The 24829-nt window shown below is 41.6% G+C and overlaps 1 protein-coding gene across 1 annotated transcript in view; it reads right to left on the reverse strand.

The window, feature by feature from the left end:
- Positions 1–24829, reverse strand: part of LOC124775510 (E3 ubiquitin-protein ligase lubel) — a 488311-nt gene that overhangs the window by 67224 nt on the left and 396258 nt on the right. The window contains exons 18-19 of the mRNA XM_047250342.1: positions 12344–12541; positions 66–344 (exon numbers count right to left, since the gene is read on the reverse strand). Of these exons, the coding sequence (XP_047106298.1) occupies positions 66–344; positions 12344–12541 (477 nt within the window). The remainder of the gene's footprint in view (positions 1–65; positions 345–12343; positions 12542–24829) is intronic.

The raw sequence follows: 24829 nt of genomic DNA on the forward strand, positions 1-24829 counted from the left end.
TTAATATTTAATTCAAATAAGAGTTGAATACAAGGACTTTATTAAAACATTATGTTGCTTTGTACCTTCACACACCATTTGAAGTTTGGATCCTTCATTAGAGTGCGGTCACGTAACTTTCTCTGAAAAAGTTCATGCACAGGTTCATCAAGGAAACTTTTAAGGAGAATATCAAGATTACTGAAATATTCCAATGCTTCCTCTTCATCATCAGCATTCAATTCTGGTTCCTTGCAAAAAGGACAAACTGCATCTGCAATGCTTCGATCTGTTACCTGAATTGTGAAGTAATTTTTTGCACATTCCTTGCAGCATCGATGGATGCACTTCAACATAGACACCATCTGCAAATAAAGAATTAGTTTTGGAGTGTACTAAGTAAATTTTTCCCTGTTTTCTACTGTTTCAAATGAAAATGAGTTACAATATAGTGTAGACTATATTTTTGTTATATTAGTACAAATCCTTATAATTGCTTTATATCATTTTAATATCTCAAAACACACAGTTACAGTAACATTTGTATTAAAAAAACAACAGTGTTTGTCAGTGTGTGTTGTACCAAACTGATGACTTTAACAACAAAAATAACTTTCTCATCTTTTTCTTAATTTCCTGTCCCACTGACAGCAACTTTTACTTTTAAGAGTCCCAAAGATTTTCATTTCAGGAAGCAGCCACAGAATTTTAATTTCACTAACTTTCTCTGTATTGGTTTTTCAGTACTGTGTGTGTGTGTGTGTGTGTGTGTGTGTGTGTGTGTGTGTGAGTTCTTAACGGACCAAACTGCAGAGGCTATCGGTCCCTTTTCAGTACTTCTGAACTAATTGTACCCATTTCATCATCTGTTTTATAAAATTAATTATTATAAATATTTGTTGCATGTAGACTACCTTTCAAAATTCTGTCACTCTCTTTAATTGTATGCATATAGTATAAACATTTTTATGACAACACTGATTACCTGTCAAAGGAATATATTATATTACACAGCATTGAATATTTCATTGACAGTAAGTAATGTAATGAATTGATTTTACTGCTTGAACAGTAACTTTCAGAAAATATGTGCCTACAACTGTAACATTTTTTTCAATATCATAATATGCAGGTGCTCCTGGGTCTTGACTCATCTGGCTATTTTGCAGATTTCTTTCTCTCACTGTGAAAAATCTTGATACCTGTAGTAATCCAAGATTTCCTGAATGACTCAACAACTGCATTAAACATACCTCTGTGGTTCCTCAACTCAAATAGTGCTTAAAGCAGTGTTAATGCGAGCAGTGGAGTGCACACTACAAGTGTTATTTTATTGTATATGGTGTTATACTAGATGTGACTCTGATATGGCTGGGATTGGACTCAAGATAGTTTCCACTGTTCTTAATAGCATATTTTATATTTACCTCTTGTGACTAGAGTCCATATTTTATGGGTGTAGTTCACCTATTACAAAATTGGCAATGACTTGGGACCTGTGACACGTGTAATTTGGACTTGAAACTATTTTGGATTGCAACATTGTTGAGGCTTTCATGGCCACTTGTTGACAAACTGCCCACTGGCTTCTATTTTGGATTGGCTGAGAATGTGGATTTTCAACCATGGACAATTTACAATAACTCCTAATGCAAACCATGCTACATTAGAAGGAGCTAACAACCATTATGTATTACAGGCAGTGCTAGTATTAGCAAATATAGCATGGACATCTCCTATGCCACCCATGTTTACTACCTTCTCATCATTTAACGAGCAACATGAAGAGTGCGATGCTTAATACAGAGGAATGAAGTTATGGTTTTTGGTTTGCCAAATATTTAACATGGAAAGACAAAAGGCCATGTTCTTGTCAGGAAATTCCAAGTTGTATCAGCTAATACAAAAACGATTTACACTATGTGATCAAAATTATCCAGACACCCCCAAAAACATATGATTTTCATATTAGGTGCATTATGCTGCCACCTACTGCCAGGTACTCCATATCAGTGACCTCAGTAGTCATTAGTCATCGTGAGAGAGCAGAATGGGGCACTCCACGGAACTCATGGACTTTGAACGTGGTCAGATGATTGGGTGTCACTTGTGTCATACGTCTGTAAGTGAGATTTCCACACACCTAAACATCCCTAGGTCCACTGTTTCCTATGTGATAGTGAAGTGGAAACATGAAGGGACACATACAGCACAAAAGCATACAGGTCAACCTCATTTGTTGACCGACAGAGACAGCCGACAGTTGAAGAGGATTGTAATGTGTAATAGGCAGACATCTATTCAGACCATCACACAGTAATTCCAAACTGCATCAAGATCCACTGCAAGTACGAGGGCTATCCACAAAGTATATTACATTTTGGAATTAAAAATAAATAAAGTATTGGAAATTTTTTTATTATATACAGATGAAAGCCACACTTAAATACTACTTTTCTACATAGTTGCCATTTAAATTAAGGCACTTATCCTAGCGATGGACGAGCTTGGAAATTCCTTTGTCATAAAATTCGGCCGCCTGCACCTTCAACCACGTGGTTACCTCTTCTTGAAGCTGTGTGTTGCCATCAAAATGCTGCATAGCCAACCACTTCTTCATTGCTGGGAATAAGTGGAAGTTGCTCGGTGCCAGGTCGGGACTGTACGGCAGATGAGGAAACAACTCCCACTTAAAAGATTCGAGAACTTCACGAGTGGCATTTGCCATGTGGGCCCAGGTGTTGTCGTGAATCAGCAAGATCTTTGAGCCCAACTGTCCCCTGCGCTTGTTTTGTATTGCTCTTCTGAGGTTGTGCAGAGTTAGGAATACCTTTGAGAGTTTATTGTAGTGCCTCTTTCCAGGAAATCCACAAAAATCACACCTTTTCTGTCCCAAAAGAGGTAACCACGTGGTTGAAGGCGCAGATGGCCGAATTTTATGATGAAGGAATTTCCAAGCTCGTCCATCGCTATGATAAGTGCCTTAATTGAAATGGCAACTATGTAGAAAAGTAGTATTTAAGTGTGTCTTTCATCTGTATATAATAAAAAGAATTTCCAATACTTTATTTATTTTTAATTCCAAAACATAATGTACTTTGTGGATAGCCCTCGTATTATGACAGTTAGGCGGCAGGTGAGAAAAATTGCCGATGCCAGGGTGTGGGTATGGTGAATGCCCGATGAACGTCATCAGCCAGCGTGTGTAGTGCCAACAGTAAAATTCAGGGGTGGTGGTGTTATGGTGTGGTCGTGTTTTTCATGGAGGGGGCTTGCACCCCTTGTTGTTTTGCATGGCACTATCACAGCACAAGCCTACATTGATGTTTTAAGCACCTTCTTGCTTCCCACTATCAAAGAGCAATTCGGGGATGGCAATTGATCTTTCAACATGATCGAGCACCTGTTCATAACGCACGGCCTGTGGCGGAGTGGTTATACGACTGTAATATCCCTGTAAAGGACTGGCCTGCACAGAGTCCTGATCTGAATCCTATACAACACCTTTGGGGTGTTTTGGAATGCCGACTTCATGCCAGACCTCACTGACTGACATCAACACCTCTCCTCAGTGTAGCACTCCATGAAGAATGGGGTGCCATTCCCAAAGAAACCCCCCAGCACCTGATGGAACATATACCTGTGAGACTGGAAGCTATCATCAAGGCTAGGGGTGGGCCAACACCATACTGAATTCCAGCATTGCCAATGGAGGGTGCCATGAACTTTTAAGACATTTTCAGCCAGGTGTCTGGATACTTTTTGATCACATAGTGTATTTAAACAACATTTCTTAACATAGAAAGATATTATTGCAGTCAGATTAGAATTTTGGCACCAAAAAAGGGCCCAAATAAATAATTTGTAGATTAGACTGCCAACCTACATGAATTAAGCAAGAATTTTAGTTTTAAATATTTGTGTGGCAGACGAAGTGTACTCTCTAATCTGAGACATTAAAGTGTGACCTATGCCCAACTCACAAGTGAGGAACCATGTATTGAGGAAATGAGCTCTGTCTCTGATGGAAGTTATGCAAACAGCTGAAGCCCACAAAACAGCCCAGAGTGTTTCCGATGGAAGAAAACATTGTTACAGTCAACCCGCTGCCACTGGTTACACATGCCATCTTTCCACATCCTGTGAGGCACCCAATTGCTCTGCAGCCCAGACAGTCTTACAAACAACCTCACCTGTGGTGATGGGCTGCATCAGTAGCAGCAGTATTGCCCAGCTTTAAATGCTGTTTCCTTCACCACACTCACAGCTCTTGTCGTCATTGGCATATAACATGTCATAAATGTGGCAATAAAGGACACGTGTGATAGGTAAGTTGTAGCAGTTCCAGTGTGGATGCATCCCATTCTATGGATTTAAACCAAATGAGTGACCAATCTACAGAAATATTGACATCTCAAAATACATCTCAGAAAATGTACTTGGACGCAGTTATTGACAAACATCATGTGAGATTACTTTTGGACACTGGTCTTCTGTCTTATTGCTAAACAATCTACTTATGTAAGTTTAGGGTCACCACCACTGCAGGCAGCCGAGACAAATCTTTGTTCCTATGGACATCATCACGTGCTTTTCACTAGGAAAGTTACGAGTTTTATTTACTTATAACCCAGCCACTCATACACAGGGTATATATGTGGACAAGGAAAAAAAAATCCTGGATTTTTCCCGGATTTCCCAGTTAAAAATACACTTTCTCTCAGATGAAAACACACTTTTTCTGTGTTATTAAGTGACAATATATTTTCCCTCAGAACTGTAAAACTTATCAATCCTTTGAAAGGTTATGTTTTTATACACGGACGCAGAATTTCCCAGCACTTTAGAAAATGAAACTCAGGGATGAAAACTCCTTTTGGAAAGATTTTTGATGTGCAGCAACACGTATGCTGCATATTTTCGTAATACGAAAGTATAAATTTGAATTCCACCAAACACCACTTGTTACTTTCCGAACCATTGTAATCGAGATTGCGATGCGCTTTTGTAAGCCAGTCATAGCTCATGTCACATGATCCCGCCAGCCAATGACAGTGGATATTCAGACCACAGGACACATGATGTAGTCACCTAACAGCAACATCACTTATGTATCGTGGATACACAAACTAGGAAAAGTTGATGTTTTAAATTAATATACATAGTGTTGCTACAAGAAAAGCAAAGCTTTCGCATATAATATTGGTCTCTAAGGTTAATAAGCTGCAAGAGAAGCTAAGCTTTCACATATAATGTTGATATTTTTTTGCACATGTTACTCTTTAAGATATATCACAGAATTGTGCCAGTAAAATTTTTAGCCGATTCCAATGACTTGTCCTCAAAGTTTTCCACAAATAAATTAGCTACCACAGAGGAGAGAGAGCTTCCCGTAGAACTACATCAATTTGCTCATAATGACGACATTAGTGTCTGATCTGGGCTTGAAATACTTCTAAATGGCTCGGCATCAAATGCTCTGTGAGTTAAGAAATTCATCATACATTCTCACACATAGTTCAACTTGCATAAAAGGAAATTTACTTTGAAGGTAACGCTTTTCAAACCACCATTTGCAATATTTTCCCGAGACCTGTTAGAAATAGGTTCACTTCAGTAGTTGTCAGGAGTTCCAGATAACAGGTGCCACTGCACTTTGGCAGCTGCTATGACGCGGGAAGCCCATGTCACAAAAGAAAAGAAAAGACAAAGGATACTCCAAGAACATTGGAATGGCATATTTAAAGTGCATACTTAAAGAGCATGTTCGTATGTCGAGATTCCCAATGACGTAGGCCTCGACCTGACATTAAGCTTTTCAGAGTGGGTTTCGGGATGTAAATATCCTTGGAGTGCCAGTACTGTGTTAACGCATTTTTGATTCTTTATTATGGCATAATACCATACATGCCAGAAGACGAAAATGTGGACTTGAAATGCAGTGAGCAGTTGAAATTAGCCAATAGTGTGAAACTAAACACTTCGTTTCAAACACATTGACTGCCTCAGCATAAAAGATTAATACAAGCCAAATTTCTTTAGCGAACCAACAAAAATAACTTCACTGTTCTACAAGGCGATCAGTGCATAGCTGTCAGAAAAGTGGAAATCCTCCCCTCCTCCCAGCCCCACCCCCCTCCCTCGAGCGTTTGGGATACGTCAAAAATTTAAAAAATCGAATTTTCAAACATATGTTCATTTTGTAGTGCACATCTTTCTGAACAGTCTGATACATAAAACATATGTCCGAGGAACTGTAAGACATATTATTTGGTCTTAAGTGTGTCAGAGTGCAGTGACACCCCTCTTCACACAGCATTCTTCTATTGCACGACACTGGATTTTGCTCCTTGGGATTGAAACGTGTATATTTTGTACTGGATGCCATCAAACCACATTCAGGACAGTGGAAATTAAAATATCTTGTGGTGCCTCTCCTGTTCCAAGTCATCTAGTTTGACATCCTGCCCCTTTTTTACATAGCATGCTTTCCTTTCTGCTATTACCTCATCAAAGTTCATCAAACATTTTGATACATGAAAAATCGAAATATCATTGTCTAACACTGTGTAAGCTGTTAATACAAATAGTACCCAAGATTGGTGTGGTTTCTCAATCTGATTACGTCTATTTTGTCACTGTCTGCTAAATAAAACAAAATAGGCCTTACTAATACTGCAGAAATTGTAACACACACCAAATAAACGAGACTGTTTTGGCGCAAATGTTCATTTTCATAACACGTCAGAATATAATTCACGAAGACCAACATATAACGCCTGTTAAGCCTACTACAAGCAAAAAGCATTATGTTAGAAAATAGTTTCACATTTTATTCATACATTCCAGTCTTTTGAGCACGAGATCGAAAAGTAGTAGTACGAGATTTTAATATAAATTTGGAATCGTCATATACTTCCCTAACTTGTGTCATGTCCCTGTTTCCTCTCCTTTCTTGTTCTAACAAACAATCTTGTCGTGACTAATTCTGGAACTATTCCCGCCTTTGTCAAAACTTATTCGCCAGTTAACTTCACTAACCCTGCCACAATCACCAGTTTAGTTATCCCTTATTATTCTCCAGTTAGGCATTGTTATGTTCCCACAAACCATTTTCTGTGCTAATTCCAGAATAGAACTTAAGCGGCTGCTAAACGGGGACTGTACACCTGGCCCTTACTAGTGTAGCACTCTGGCCAAAAATTTTCTGACAAAATTTCATTTTCCTGGATACACCCAGAAGGTAATATGTAATCTTTCTTACCTGTTATTTCTGTTAGTCATTTATTTCCACTCTGGTCGTCTGAATCTATGGATTTCCCTAGTAATTGTAACAACACTGATCATTCGCAAACCCAATCAACCACATAATCAGACAGCGATTGGCATTCACCCATTCGGCTTTACTGTGCTCAGCTTGTATAGCCCGGTCCCCTTTTGCCTGCAGGAAAGTTTATTTCCAGATGTGACGAGGATTCCCCTGACAGAGACATCACGTACACTATGCACGCATTCAAAAATCAACTTATGATTTTATTTTTTGATTATTTATATTTTTAGCATGGGATCAAACTGCTGGTGTCATCAGTCCCTAGGCTTACACACTACTTAATCTAACTTACGCTAAGGACAACACATACACCCATGCCCGGGGCAGGATTCGAACCTCTGATGGGGGGAGCCGCGTGAACCGTGACGAGTCACCCTAGACTGCATGGCTACCCCGCGCAGCTTATGATTCATTCAGAAATCAACTTAGAGTGTGTTCAAAAACCAACCGGGATGCACATCAAAATCATATGAGTAATTGATAGACCAACGTGTGCTGGATGCTAGGCACTTTGTGAAACTACGTTTTTATTCCTAAAGAATATGAAAATTTGGCACCCACACCGCCCTCCCTCATAGATCTGGGCCTGATGCACATGCGTGAATCTGGCGGCTTGGGCACAGCAGTAAAATTTATCCTGGTTGCATCTAGCTGCTTACTGCGACTGCTTACTCAACAGCAGCCACATTTCTGTAGCCAGAAACGGGAGAAGGTACTTCTGATATGCCACTCAACTGGGCATGCACATGAGCCCGCTCGTAACTGCTAAAATGAGTCTAATGTAAACAATTGTGATGTCACACTCATCAGAGGCAATTTGTTGTTATGAAGCATTGCATGATCTTCCTAAAGCCTTTGACACATTTTGCTGTTGGCAAACACTTGTATGAGCACTGTGTTTTGTTGTTGAATATGGCACATTTCCCTTGCAATTTCTGTTTTATTTGGGTTTTTTTCCCGTTCACATTTTATTGTTGCAGTATTAATCTGCAGTAGTGGAATACAGTAATATCCTTTGTTAGATTGATTCTTACCAGTTAAAAATACAAAAATGTAACTGAAAACTAAAACGAAAAATTCCTGGAATTCTAGAAAATTCCCGGGTTTTTCTCAGTTTTCTCCCAGATGAAATAACTCCTGGGTTTTTCCCAGATCTCCCAGGTCGCATACACCCTGATACAGTAAATTTGATGTGGGTAGCTGACCCAAAAGTGGACAACATTTTCATGAAACTGTGCACAACATGTAATCTGCAGGGCCTTATGCTACATATGCCCAAATTTTCTTACCAGGATTAGGCAATACAATTGATTTTGAGGCTTATGTCACTTAATTGTGACATTGTTGTTTTTGTGGTTTTCAGTCCAGAAACTGGTTTGATGCAGCTCTCCATGCTACTCTATCCTGTTCAAGCTTCTTCATCTCCCAGTACCTATTGCAATCTAAAGCCTTCCGAATCTGCTTAGTGTATTCATCTCTTGGTCTTCCCCTATGATTTTTACCCTCCACGCTGCCCTCCAATACTAAATTGGTGATCCCTTGATGCCTCAGAACATTGTGACATAAGCCTTGAAATCAGTCATCTTGCCTAATTTGGGCATATTTATCAAAGAGAGAGACTTTAATGTAGTGTATGGCCCTGCAGATTACAGCGATAGAGGCCCCATTATTGGCTCTTAAGGACACCTTCAAAACAGCGCTGGATGGACACACACACGAAGAGGTACTAATGCCTACATCCCATAGTCAACTGGCCAGTCCCCTGGTAACATTACATAAACCCAATTGCAATCTTACGACTCTGTGACAGCAACTATCAGTGCACAAGTGAAGTAGAAACAACCTCCATTGAGCACAGATAAGCTCTTTGAAAATTTGGGCCAATGCACTTTACTCAGTAAAACTGAACTCACAGAGTCATATCTTCAAGTCCCCTTGGATGCAACGTCACAGAGTTACCTACTGCTCAACATGCCGTATAACCTTTACTGTTATAAATGGTTACCTTTCAGCATCCCTTCAGCCATTGACACATTTCAGCATTTTATGGTTCAACTATAGGGTATTCCCAACAGCACTGTGTGCCTTGATGATATTTTGGTCAAAGGTGCAGCTCAAGAGGATCACTATCAAAGCCTTGACCTTTTGTTCCAGAGACTGGCAACAGAAGGTCTTAAATGCAATATACACAAGTGTCCTTTTATGCAATCTTTTTTGACATATTTAAGGTTTAAACTCTTGATAAATGGGTTGAATCAACAAAAGATTATCTTGTGGTGATCAATAAAATACAGTTCTCAGCAAATGTCGAAGACTTACAGGTGTTTATGGATAAGATCAACCATTAATGCCAATTCATTGAAAATCTAGCAAAACACTATTATCCAGGGAACCAGCTATGGCATCGAGACATAAATTTCAAATGGTCACATTGCTATCAACAAGCTTTCCAGACTTTAAAATATTTGATTAAGTAGCTTCCATGTTTAAGACCATACACTCCTAGTTTGCATCTAATAGTAGCAACAGACGTATCCCCACCCATGGTATCAGTACTGTCCTATAAATACCCTCATGGCATCAAGCACCCAGCTGCATGTGCTTCTGAGGCCTTCTCTGCTTCTCAGCAAAGCTATTCTCAAATAGGGCAGAAGGTTCCTGCAATTATTTATGCAGTTCATAAATTTAAGTTTATCCTTTATGGACTATCGAGCAGTGGCAGTATGTGCAAACATGGACATGCTGTCCTGATTTCGCTTGAGACCTGACCCCAGCCTATGATCAATAAGAACTGGTGTGTTTCCAGATCTGACTTTAGCCTTTTCAACCTTTCCCTTAACATTGCATGACATTGTGGCTGCCACTCACAATAACATGACATTACACTGCCTTCTTCAATTTGTACAACATGTGTGGCTGGACAGGTCTCCCTGACCTGAATTTCATTCCTACTGGTCATGGTGGCATCAGCTATATCTATGTCAAGGAGTTGTGTTTTAGATCTCAGACGAGGACCTTTGCTGCATACTGATTCCTCCCGACAGTGGCATGGTAACGTATATGCTGGTCAAATAATGCCACTGATATTGCGGACCTGGTCCACCAGTGTTTTACCAGTCAGGCCCAAAAAGCTGTACCTTCCCAGAAGTTCTCTACTTACCTTGATGCTGCCGAAGTGTGAATCTGTATACACGTAGCTTTTGCTGGTCCCTACCACTACTATCATAGCCTTGGAAAAGGGTATTGTACTTCAAGGTAACCCACAAATCTTGATTTCTGATAATGAGATGGCATTTATCTCCTATGACTTCTAACGGTTTTGTGCCTGTAACAGGATTCAACATTTTTACATTGCACCTTTTCACCTAGCCTTCAACTATCATGCAGAACTTTTAATCCACACTTAGGGAAATTATGCCAAACATCACATCTGATGCTCTCTGTAGCTTTATACCAACTTCCTTAGCTACTCTGATCGAGGGCCATAGCCTGGCAGAATTGCTTCATGGTTGCCCTCACCACACCCTTTTGGATATGTTGTGCCTACTACTGGTGGATGCTGTCACCAAAGCTTCTTCCTTCCAAATGATCACTCTGGTGTCAACTGGTCAGTTTGGGTGCCACCATAGCTGAACCCTCAAACTTGTGTCCATCCACCACATGCCCATGCTGCATGCCAAGGCCTCCACACTTGGACTTCGGCAGCTTCACTGAAACCAACTTTGCCTCTGCCCCTTCTTGGTCAGCAGCCCAGCAGCCACCAGTAACCCCCACCTCCGCCCCAATGAACCCTCTGTTCTTGTGATGACTGGATCATCTCTTATTGAGTCTCGTCTTGCCTTGGCCTTCCACAGCAACACCCATGGACAATGACCTATTGCCTTCCTTGGTGGTATCTCATCTGGACCAAGCACCACCTTTGTCTTCTAAACCTAGTGGTTGCTGGTTGGGAGGGAAGAGGCTGAAAAGGCACCACCCAGTGTTGTTATGGAAGCTGAGTACTTGGTGAAACATTACTATCAACCAAGTGGTGCCAATACTCAGATGACACTGATCTTCTGACAGGACCACTCCAGACTCAAGTAGGTAAGTCACCAAGAGCCAGCCTAAGCCAATGATGTAGATGCGAGCAGAGCAGAGGGCATCACAATTTCTATCATACTGCCTGTGGTGCTATACAGGTGGTCTCTTTTTTTAAAGCTTCATCTAAACTCTCTAATTATCTTGTTGTTAATCAGCACTGATATTTTCTTTAAATGTTCCCAAGTTGTACATGTGACGAAGTTGCATAAGTGAATAACTACATGCAACAATTTGAAAAAACTTTTCCACAGGGTATGCAAGTTCTTGCTTAGTTTTATCTTATTATATGAAAATATTAATTGGGTCTGTCTTCAACTACTCTTATTATGAATAATGTGACAGATGCTAAATTATAAGTTGTTAGTATCATTTTCATTTCAATTTTCTGTTAGCCTATTTTAGAAATTTAATAGCTTCAATATCCATATTCACACATTATTTAATTATTTCTGCTTTTTTAAAGTTTTCTATGGTTATTATAACTCTCTCTGAATCTCTATTAGACGTACATGAATATACATTAAGATTTTTATATCCCTATGGTTATATTGCATTCACATAGTCAAGCTATAGCAACAAGTTGTCCTTTAATGTCATGATAAATTAAGCTATTAATATTATATAATAGACATGAGAAAATGCATCAGTCAGGAACATGGCTTCTATCCTAGGATTAATTGTGAATAAAGACTTTTTACTTCTCATTCTTTAGCTAAGTTAAATTTATATAATATTTCATGAAAATACAGTTTCAGGAAGCTATTGCAAAATCTATTTTACTGCTGATGAACGTAGTTTTGCAGAGCTACATGAAAAAGGGAGGAAGCAACATGATTATATTTCAAGAATGAGGAACAGTATGTTGAAACAAATCTTACATCTGTAATGGAAGATGTTGACGTCAGAGAGAAGTATCAGAAGTAGAGTATTATAAGAAATTCAGATCCTCACCTGCTTCATTGGATACTTTCCCATGCAAAGCTCACATTCTTGTTGTAGAAATGATAGTGCAGAATCAAGATCTCTGCATTCTTTTGCAGCAGTTAATGCTTCCTCTCGTTCAAATTTCATCCCCATCAACTTCACTGCCAATTCAGCTTGCTCATATGTTGATACCAGACCTTCTGCTAGGCAGCGACGTACCTGACGCTGTCATACAAATAATTAAACAAAAGAGAGACATAGTGAGTTCTGCTGTCCTTGTTTTTCATACATAACATAATTAAAAATGAAAAATATACTGGTAGTCAATGGAGGAGACTAGTGACCAGGATGTACCATTTGCAGAAGTCACCTACCTAATCACTCCCTGCCAAAACATTGTAAATTAAAAAATAATTATGATAACATAATAATGTATGCAAATGCTTTAAAATAATAGGAAGTAACCCAAGACCACTGCACAGCTGCCACTAAAATGGCTGTACTTGGGCTATGAGGACATTTGGGATTCATGTGAGGAAGAGCCTTGATTTACTACAGGTGGGGACATTAAGGTCCAAGGCCATGAGTAGAGTAGGAGACCCCTGCTACTGAAGAGGCACAGTCCACTTTTCGAATTGACTGTTTACAGAAAGAACTGTACACCAGACTGTATTTTTTAAAATTAAATTTAACAAGATTTTGCATCACCACCTGGATTTTATTACTGTTTACATGGATGGGTCTATGTGGGAGGATTTTATCAGCTACTCTGTCATGTTCCCGAGCATTGTTCTCGGGACAGGACTCTCAGAGTAGTTTTCAGTTTATTACGGGAATTGTTTCCTATCCCGAGGGCAATGGAGCAGATGAGATGGCATCATGGGAAGAAATTCCTCATCTGCTCATATTCTCACAGTGCCCTTCTTGTTATTGGTCAGATGTACCCAGATCAGATGGCACAAGAAACGCAGAACACTCTCCTCCTCTTGCAAAGGTAGGACAAGGAAATAATTTTCTGCTGGATTCCAGGGCACATAGTGCTCCAAGGAAATGAACTCGCTGATGCAGCTGCCAAGGAGGCTTGTTCCCTTCCATCTCCTGCTCACTGTTCAGTCCCCCTGCAGGCTGTTATCTGATTTGTGAACGTGAAGACCATGTGTTGGTGGGAGGCTCAGCCTCTGGAAGTGAGGAATAATAAGTTATGTTCCATGAAACCTTCAGTTCTTACCTCCTTCTAACCATGACAAGCTGAAGAAATAGCCCTTACATGGCTTAGACTGGGACACTGCCCATTTATGCATGGCATTCTCTTACATTGTGATGAGAAGCCACCAGTGTGTCACAGATGTGGGACATAGCTGTCAATACAACATATTTGGATTGAGTGTGTTTTGTCTGACAACCTGAGAGCTGATCTGAATCTCCCACAGGACCTGCCCTCTATTTTAACTGATAATGAGGTGAGTGTGGTTAGTTTTTTAAGATATTGTATGATGTCTGCAATTCTTCCCCAAAAAAGATTTCATCCACAGCAACAACTGTGTGTTGTGCATAGACCTCAGGACTCACAGTTACTCAAGGATGAAACTTCGTTGTGCAGAACAGTATCATCAGGAATATACTCTTTCATGCTGCCTTGTGTGTTCCTAATAACTGTGATTAACATTCAACATCCAGAATGATGAACTGGATTATATCAGTCCTGTGTAAGCTTGTGCCTTTGACATCGTTTAACAGTCTTGAAAACTTTTAGGAGATCTATTAATGTGATATCTGCATGTTCACATGTGTCCATGGTTTGTGAGATATAATGTTTCAATAGTGTAAGCTACATTTGAAACGAATAATGTTTCCTATTTCCAGGCCAATTTAATAAGTTGCATTTTCCCTGTCTAAGTATGTCACTATATTCAAACTCAGTCTTAAAATCCTACAACAGGTACATGATAATGATAATGCTCTACAACTCTGTGCACCTACTCATTTAAGCCTTCTTATGAACAGAAGAAACTCACACTAAAAAAACAGTAGAAATATAGTATAATGTTACAATTAAACAATTTTTTAACTGCAGAATTTAAGGTTTTGTTTTCCCCTTTGTCATCTTGTGTGTCAACACCAAACTGATCCATTAGAGGACTACAATTTGCTACATGGTTTTAAAGAACATCAGCATGTTTTGGGCATCTTTATAAGATTTTTGCTAATGTGTAACTTTGAAATTGTTATAGGCATCACCTTTAGCCCCTGTTAGGCATGGTTTACACTGAAGCCATACAATATGCCACGTGACCAGCGATACAATGCAGAAGCAATCCACATTGGCAGAACGCATAGGAACATAGTGGAAATAATTTAACTGGTTCAAATTGGGACAACAGTGATACAACACTGACATGTAGCTCCATCATACTGCCTGGTGTAACTCAGAGTATCGATCATTCCATGTAACTTGTCTCTGATGATATATGGGGAGGGAAATTTCACATCATCCAGTTTGCATAAAAAAAAACATTGTTTTGTTTGCATCAAGCAAAGTTATTTCCATGACAGTTGTTATTTTTTGTGAAAAACATTAAAAACTGCTGTTTTGAGATTCATGTGTATTCTCTACTGTGCATTCTTTCTCATTTAGTTTTAAGGAAACTATATGGCAAGAAAGAAGCTGATTTTTTACGTCTTGTAGTGTGATATCACAGCTTGATAATGAACTGGTTTTCTTTTTGTTATTGCCCATAGTTCCTGCGATACTTCAAAATAAACACTGCAAACATTTTGAAAAGTTTGCAGTGAAGAATGCAGTTGGTGACCAGTTTATATTTGGTGTGTTTTTGGTCATATATTGCTGCTTATGAATATAGCTATCATATAAAAATTGTTTTTAATAGTGGAAAGAGAGCAATACCTCTCTCCACTTCAAGAAAATATGAGAGATATGTTGGAGATTCTCTGTGACAATGTTGGTAGCTATGAGCCACATGAAAGGTTATCGTCACCTGCTATAGCCTGCTAAGCAGAGTGCGTAGCTGCCCCATGTTTTTTCCCTCCATTTGCTGCCAGCATAAGCCAAAGCTGGAAATGAAAAACTTACTGAAATGAAAAGGCAAAGGGAGTCATCAGATGCTGATGCTGGCTGGATGTTTCTTGCTGTCTTTGTCCCCTGATTTCAGGGAACTTCGTAACAGGCATAAAACAGAACTGAAAGATAAATTACTGTTACTTCTGAATGAGAAGCTGGAGGAACCCAAGGAAGACACCACGATTTTCCTTGTCATTGTGGGCTGCTTCTGTTTCTTCAAAAACATTGCCTACCCTCACACAGATTCCACCACGCACTGCTACATCATCAATGATAAATGATTACTTTTCAAACCCAGCAATGTTTCTTCTGAATGCTCCTCAAACTGAATCATATATTACTCTGCAAAACTGTATAGTTATAGAAATACTGTCCTAGCTTTATTAATCTGTAACTTTTATACCACATCGAGTAAAGTACCATACTAGTTGTTCTTACAAAAAATAAATTTTTCATGGCATTGTAGGAAAGTTTCCCTACCTAACATCAAAATTAATTAAGAAATTGTAAAATAATGAATGCTAATTGCCGCACAAAGATTAACATCTACACATGGTTAAGAAACAACAACACATTATACTAAACAACTGAACTACTACAAAAAACATGAAATGGTCTCAAAATTAACAGATGTTGGACAAAGTAGCTCACTGAAGTGATGGCACTAGACAAAGGTGTGGTGCAATATGAATAGCAGACACTAAACAAAGAAAGTCGCTACCTCATCCTCCAGGACAACACCAAATTTTATTGATATGGGGTATGGAATGAATCATCTCTTGCAGAAAATGCAGCAGAAAACACCAATTTACACACTGGGCTGTGTAGCAGGCATTGATAGGGCATGGAATGGCTGTATTTTGAAACTATATGATAAGCATCTCAGTATGAAACATGTCACCACGTGCTGTGTCCATCAAGGCACGGGAATGGAGCAGAAGATGATACTAATGCTGGAAGAGAATAGAAAGACTGGGTGAGGTAGGGTTGGGAGAAGCCTCACTAGGAACTGAGCTATAGTTCTATACCAGTCACCAACCATCGTAGTATGCAGTTATCTAGTTGGTCGCAGAATTGACAGCTTTGAGGTGGAAAAAGATGCATGAAGGAGGAAACTCACTGCTTTAGCAGATAGCTGTAGTTAGCCAGGATCATACAGATCTGTTAAGAGAGATGTGCAGTGAAAGACTACCACACAGTTCTCCCCACATGAGAGTGAAGATCGGATAGTGAGTGTTATGGTGACGGTGGAGGCTGGTACTGTTGGAGGGCTGTGGTGTAGTAGTGGTGATGCCATTGGTGGTGGCACTGATGCTACAGGTCTACATCTACATACATACTCCACAATCCACCATTCGGAGCATGGCAGACGGTACCTCATACCACGACTAGCATCTCTCCCTGCTCCACTCCCAAACAGAACGAGGGAAAAATGACTGCCTATATGCCTCTGTACGAGCCCTAATTTCTCTTATCTTATCTTTGTGGTCTTTCCGTGAAATATAAGATGGTGGCAGTAAAATTGTACTGCAATCAGGCTCAAATGCTGGTTTTCTAAATTTCCTCAGTAGCGATTCACGAAAAGAACACCTCCTTTCCTCCAGAGACTCCCACCCGACTTCCTGAAGCATTTCACTAATTGCATGATAATCAAACTTACCAGTAACAAATCTAGCAGCCCGCCTCTGAATTGCTTCTATGTCCTCCCTCAATCTGACCTGATACGGATCCCAAATGCTTGAGCAATACTCAAGAATAGGTCGTATTAGTGTTTTATAAGCAGTCTCCTTTACAGATGAACCACATCTTCCCAAAATTCTACCAATGAACCAAAGATGACTATCCACCTTCCCTACAACTGCCATTACATGCTTGTCCCACTTAATATTGTTCTGCAATGTTACACCCAAATATTTAATCGACGTGACTGTGTCAAGCGCTACACTACTAATGGAGTATTCAAACATTATGGGATTATTTTTCCTATTCATCTGCATTAATTTAGATTTATCTATATTTAGAGTTAGCTGCCATTCTTTACACCAATCACAAATCCTGTCCAAGTCATCTTGTATCCTCCTACAGTCACTCAACAATGACACCTTCCCGTACACCACAGCATCATCAGCAAACAGCTGCACATTGCTATCCACCCTATCCAAAAGATCATTTATGTAGATAGAAAACAACAGTGGACCTACCACACTTCCCTGGGGCACTCCAGATGATACCCTCACCTCCGATGAACACTCACCATCGAGGACAATGTACTAGGTTCTATTATTTAAGAAGTCTTCAAGCCACTCACATATTTGGGAACCATTCCCAAATGCTCGTACCTTAGTTAGGAGTCTGCAGTGGGGCACCAAGTCAAACACTTTCCGGAAGCCAAGGAATATGGCATCTGTCTGATACCCTTCACCCATGGTTCGCAAGATATCATGTGAAAAAAGGGTGAGTTTCATTTCGCAGGAGCAATGCATTCTAAAGCTGTGCTGATGCATGGACTTCTCTGTCTCAAGGAAATTCATTATATTTGAACTGAGAATATGTTCGAGAATCCTGCCACTAACCGATGTTAAGGATATTGGTCTGTAATTTTGAGGATCCATTCTTCTACCCTTCTTATATACAGGCATCACCTGCGCTTTTTTCCAGTCGCTCGGGACTTAACTCTGGGCAAGAGATTAGCGATAAATGCAAGCTAAGTAAGGAGCCAATGCAGTAGAGTACTCTCTGTAAAACCGAATTGGAATCCCATCAGGACCTGGTGATTTATTTATTTTCAACCCATTCAGCTGCTTCACAACCCCAGGGATGTCTATCACTATATCCTCCATACGGGAATCTGTACGAGACTCAAACGGCGGTATGTTTGTACGATCCTCCTGCATGAAAGACTCCCTTTGAATGATTCTAGAACTGTCATGATGGAACCTGGTGGCCGGTAATAACACCCAACTAACTTTATTTCTCCTATCCCTGTTAAATGTGTCCAGATAACTTCACAATCACAATTTTTGTCAACTGCAATGAAGACACCACCTCCTACAGTGTCTGATGTGTCTTTCCGATACACTTTCCAACCCTCACTAAATATTTCAGAACTTCCTATCTCGGGGTTCAGCCAGGTCTCAGTCCAGAGAATAACTTGCACGTCACACGCTTCCTGGAGGGTAGTAAATTAAGGAACTTTATTCTGAACACTCTGAAAATTCACTGCTAATATCTTGGTAGCTGAAGTGTCTTTACATTGAGCGTATCTTGATTTTCCTGCCTGCACGACGACTGGAGAGTGTTCATCAGGACACCTCGCACTACTGCCTAGCCCAAAAAACCCCCATGTGCACGCCACAAGTACTCTGCTACCTGAGTAGCCGCTTCCTTTGTGTAGTGCACCCCTGACCTATCTAGGGGTGTCGTACAATTCCCCACCTAATAGCACAAGTCTAAAAATCTGCAGCCAACACCCTCACAGAGTCGACGAAGCCTCTGTTTGAGACCCTCCACTCGGCTCCAAACCAAAGGACCCCAATCCACTCTGGGAATTATGCTGCAAATAGAGAGCTCTGCTTACACTCCACGTGCGAGGCCAGTGGATTTCACCAAATCCACCAGCTGCACGTATGAACTGAGGATCGCCTCAGAACTCAAGTGACAGGCATCATTGATACCGACATCAGCAACTACTTTACAGCTATCAATAAGCAATATAACTCCTCTCAAATACGAGAATACGCAAGGATTTTATGTAATTAAACATGCAAGTGCACAAACACTCAGAAAGAAATTAAGATCAAACTACAAAACAAATATGAAAGCTAAATATGCGACTCTCTACTGCACTGATACTTCACCAGCGGCTGCTCAACGTTAAATCACCACTGCGCTGTGTCAAAAGTGCACTGGCTGCCCAAAACAAACAACTGACTAACGACACCGCGAATTTATACTTTACAGCTATCAATAAGCAATATAACTCCTCTCAAATACGAGAATACGCAAGGATTTTATGTAATTAAATATGCAAGCGCACAACCACTCGGAAAGAAATTAAGAATCAAACTACAAAACAAATATGAAAGCTAAATATGCGACTCCCTACTGCAGTGATACTTCACCAGCGGCTGCTCAACGCTCATTGGATGCTGCGCTGTGTCAAAAGCGGACTGGCTGCCCAAAACAAACAACTGAATAACGACACCGCGAATTTATACTTTACAGCTATCAATAAGCAATATAACTCCTCTCAAATACGAGAATACGCAAGGATTTTATGTAATTAAATATGCAAGCGCACAACCAGTCGGAAACAAATTAAGAATCAAACTACAAAACAAATATGAAAGCTAAATATGCGTCTCCCAACTGCACTGATACTTCACCAGCGGCTGTTCAACGCTCATTAGCCACTGCGCTGTGTCAAAAGCGGACTGGCTGTCCAAAACAAACATCTGACTAACGACACCGCGAATTTATACTTTACAGCTATCAATAAGCAATATAACTCCTCTCAAATACGAGAATACGCAAGGATTTTATGTAATTAAATATGCAATCTCACAAACACTCGGAAAGAAATTAAGAGTCAAACTACAAAACAAATATGAAAGCTAAATATGCGATTCGCTACTGCACTGCTGCTGTACTACCGCTGCACTGGTCACACAATAGAGGTGAGCACCAGATGTTAGAATGCTGGGTGTTAGGTGGGTGGGGTGGCTGGCTGTCAGCAGTGCTGGTCCACTGCATGAGAGCAAGTGGCAGTGTAAGTGGTAGAGGCCACTATGTGGCAGTGTAATTGACTGTTGGCGTGGAAGAAGGCAAAATCGTTGCATTGGGCACAGGTTGCAGGAGATGTAGAGGGGCAGGGGTGTGAGCATCCCGTGCATTAGGGGTATTGCTACCTGTGCTGCCAGTGGCAGGTAGGTCAGGAATGGCACCAGCATGGGATTGTGGGCTTCCGGCAGTCTCCTCAGTCATAGTGTGGTAGGCTGGCATCTAGGGAGCTTCAGAGGGGGGAGGACGCTCGGTGCAGTGTCAGTACTGGCATAGGTAATGATGACAGCAGTGCTGTCAGAGATACCGGTGTTGGCAGCAATGTGCATCTGCGGGGGCTTTGACGAAGACAATAGTTGGGTCGGATGTTGTGGGATTGGGCTGCACATAGGTGGATGTCAACCTATTGATGAACATACAGGGTGAATATGTTGGAGTCCCACTTCAAGGCCCATTGTGGGCCAGAGTAGTGCAGGCAAAACAGCAAAGGTAAGCACTGATATGCAGCCTAACATGGTTGCATGAGATATGGTTGCTTGCATGAGATATGGTTGCCGTGAATGAACACTCTTTGTCACAGTGCCTCGTGGTCCATGGATGAAGTGACAGCACAGTTGTAGGTGAGACAGACGGTGATGATGCTATTGATTCTGTTGATGTGACATAGGTCAGCGGTAAATTCAGAACCGAATGATAGTTGTCATAATTTATGTGTGGAGCACTGGTCAATGTCTTTCCGAAAGGCAAAAATTATAGGGTTGTGGTCGATTTAGACCATGTAGTGAGAGGGCTCCACCGATGGCCAAAAATATTTGGTTGCCTCGTAGGTTGTGAGGAGCTCTCTGTCATATGTGTTCCACTGCTGTTGGGTGGCAGAGAGCTTGCTGGGGGAGAAAGTGAGAGAAGTCACCAGGCATCACCAGCATGCTGCTGCAGGACAGTGCCAGTGGCTGTCTAGCTGGCTTCAACCACAATAGCAGGTGGGCTGGTGGGATGTTGGTGGGCAAACAGGATAATGCCCATCAAGTTATGCTAGGTGGAAGACAAGTTGTTTCCATTTGCAGTGTCCACAGTGCTGGCTTACAGCCCTTCATTTTGGCACCAAGAATGGTGGTGCTGAGCAGCTCCTGCATAGCAGCAGCATTCCTCAGATCGCGGCAGAAGAAGTTTAACATGCCGGACGTTGTTGAATGTCTCTGAGTGTGGCAAATCGATGATAGCTTGAACCTTGTTGGGCGAGGGACGCCAGCTGGCAGTGAAGATGAAGTGGCCCAGCAACATCATTTCACTAGCACCAAGAGTGCATGTTGCTATGTTGATGGTGGAGATATTCAAAAATACTGCATAGGTGCTCTCACTGTTCCTTGGGCATAACAGAAAAACTATGTAGTCAAGTAGGTAAAAAAGCATGGCAAGCCTCACAAGATGCCATATAAGAAATGCTGCCACATTTGATCAGCATTAAGGGGGCCAAAGGCCAAAAAAGTGTTCCTGTACTGCCTGAATGGTGTGATGATGGTGGTCTTCTGGATGATCTCAGGTGTGACTGGAATCTGGATGGAAGCCTTGGTGCTGCTGAATGTACTGAACTTTCTAGCCCCAGAGAATCTAGGCCAATCAGTATGTTGTATCTGCGTAGGAACAGCACCAGGTACCAGTGAGGGATGGTACAGATGGTTAGATTATAGTAATCACCACATGGGGGCCAACATCCATTCTTCTTCTTGGTAGGGTGAAAGGCAGATGCCCAGGGGTTCTTCAGAGGATGCAGTATGCTGACAATGAGCACCTCATCAAACTTGGTGTTGGTGATCTCGAATTTTTTCAGTGATAGAGACCACGACCAGCAGAAGATGAGTGGTCCTGGGATGGTGTCGATGTAGTGGACAGTTAAATGGCAGACCTCATGAGGTGTGCTGGATGAGGTTGTGACAGCAGGGAATTGCACCAGGAGGTCAGAGTATGGACCGTAATACATCACCTGCTTCACATCGAAGAAAACAGCAGGACAAGTGGTGTACTTCATTGACACCCAGCATTGCTGACAATGAGGTGTCAGCCAGCAATGTCAGGGAGCAGGTGGTAGTGCCCAATGAAGTCTGCTCTGATAATGGGGTCAGTGATGTAGGTGACAGTGAAGGTACAGGAGAGGTTCCTTTTCGGACCAAGTTCGAAGATGCAGTGATGTATGGGGTTATTCCATGCCATCAGCAGGACAATGGAGGTGGCACCAGGATGCCATACAAGCTGCCACAGGAAGATAGACGACTCAGATCCAGTGTAGATTGGGAATGGGGCAGCAGAATTAGCGCCATGGATGAACAGATGCTGGGAGACCATGTAGCAGAAAGGCACACCTTATGCTGTTGGATGTTGGCATTTGGGTGTCAAGAGTTCCATACAGTTTGCAGCATCTGGGCTGGAGTGCTTGTAATACCAGCAAAGGTGGGCCATGTTGTGAGAGTTGTTGGCAAGGCAGCTAGAATTGCAGTGGAATAGCCATCATTGCACCAATGTCTAGGGCTACAGAGATGGCAGTGGTTGGAATTGAGACAGGTCACAGTTGCCTGTAATGTTGCCATGTCGACATTGAGGCAGGGGAGGATATCATACACTCTTGGCTCCTGAACAGTGTGCAGCGAGCTGGCAGGGATGGCAGCAGCTGGTGATGTCATTAGTGGCATGTCAAGCTACAAGGGGGAGTTAGTGGCAGGGTGGCTGGCAGAGTGGGAGCCAGCTGACTGCACTGGGTGGGAGTGAGATGGCACACTGTGGTGGCAGTTGCAGACAGAGAGGCCAGCATCCCAAGCACCCTGTCTTGAGACTGGGAATGACAGTGTGGTGGAGGGGGAGGGGGGGGGGGGGGGGAAGGTTGGCATGCGACACCACAGCAGTCCATACCAGAGCTGGAAGGTGAGCCAGCCAGATGTTGTATAGGAAACCGCTGGAGACAATATGTAGTTCTGTCAGGCTTTGAAGATGGTGCAGGAATTGCAAGGGTCGCTGGTCCTCAAACTGATTGAAGAAAAGGAGAACCCTGATGTGCTGCATTTCAGATGATACATCCTGAGGTGGCACCAGAGTGCCTCGTAACCATCAGTACATGGGGGATATGAGATGATGTCATGATCCAATGCATATTTCATCTCAAGTTCGCTGATCACCATGGCAAACTTGGTGACATCCTGGGTGATGGTGCAGTTGCCAAAGATAGTGTCTGCTAAGGAAAACCACAGGTACAGGTCCCATAGATGGAAGGACAGCACGTTAACCACAGCATGGCCAGACAGAGTGGTGGTGATGTTTGGGGGATAGGGTGTCAGCACATCAAAGTGAGGAGGAACAGCAGTGGTAGCAGATGTGGGTGCTGGTATGGGTTTCAGAGTGGAGGCACCAAGGGCTGGGCTGCTGGTGGCCACTTTGCCATGAGTTTCATGTGCAGGTCAGCATTGCAGCATTCCAGTTCCACAGGGCACATTATCAGCTCAGTGATAATGTCATGTGGCACTGGAGTGGCACACAGCAAGGCGTTTGTTGGGATGGTGATGGAAGCCATAGTTGCTAGGTTGTACAGGGGGTGGAAAAACTCATGCAACACAAATATCTCAAGATGCAAAGCACACTCGTATCCACAGTATAAAAACAGAAGTTGCTGGTGAGGTGTGACATGTGCAGGAATAAAACACATGCTAATGGGATGAGGCAGCCAATAACATGTCAAAACACTAAATTAAGTCAACTGAGTTTATAATCGGGTCACTAGTATGGGAAAGTTTCCCAACTTAACTTACGAAATTTTTGAAATAATGCCTGGCAGGTGCCACAAAAAGATCAATGTCCACACTTGATTAAGAAACAACACATTTTTTAAACAACTAAACTATTAAAAAAAAACATGAAATAGTCTCAAAATTAACAGATGTTCAACAAAGGCGCACCCCAGTGCAGTGCCACTAAAGAAAGGTGAGGCATGGTAGGAACAGCAAACACCGAGCAAAGTGGCTACCTTGTCCCTGAGCACAACCAGTGTAACACCAAATTTCATTGGTGTGGAGCAAGGAATTAATCATCTCTTGTGTAAAATGGGGCATGAAACACTGATATACATGCTGGGCTGTGTAGCAGTCATAGAGACAGTGTGGTGCATGTGTATCTTGCAACTGCAGATAAGCATCTCAGCATGAAGTGCGTCGCCATGCAGCATGTCCATCAAGGTGTGGAACACAAGCTGATGTTGACACTGCAAGGAGAAGACCAAGACCGGGTGAGGTTAGTTCAGTGGAAGCCATTCTAAGAACTGAGCTATTATTCTACACTGGTAGCCAGCAACTGTAGTAGGCAGGTATCGATTTACACAGCAGAATTGACAGATTGGCGGGAAGTAGCTGCATGAAGGAAGAAACTCAGTGCCTTACCAGATGGCCATAGTGAGCCAGGATCATATGGAACTCCTTAGCTAAGACAGGTGTGTGGCGAAAGGCTACCACAATGATATTTCTACATCATTAACACACTTTCACTGACTTACCTTACTGTATTGAGCAACTGCTCAGCAGGAGAAATAGCAAGTAGAAAATTTGTGTACAGTTTTGTCAGAGCAGCTAATAACATTTGCTCCAAAAAGTGGAAACTATCTGGACTTATTCTGTAGAATT

The sequence above is a fragment of the Schistocerca piceifrons genome, chromosome 2, assembly GCF_021461385.2.
Source record: "Schistocerca piceifrons isolate TAMUIC-IGC-003096 chromosome 2, iqSchPice1.1, whole genome shotgun sequence".
NCBI classification, from domain to species: Eukaryota; Metazoa; Arthropoda; class Insecta; order Orthoptera; family Acrididae; genus Schistocerca; species Schistocerca piceifrons.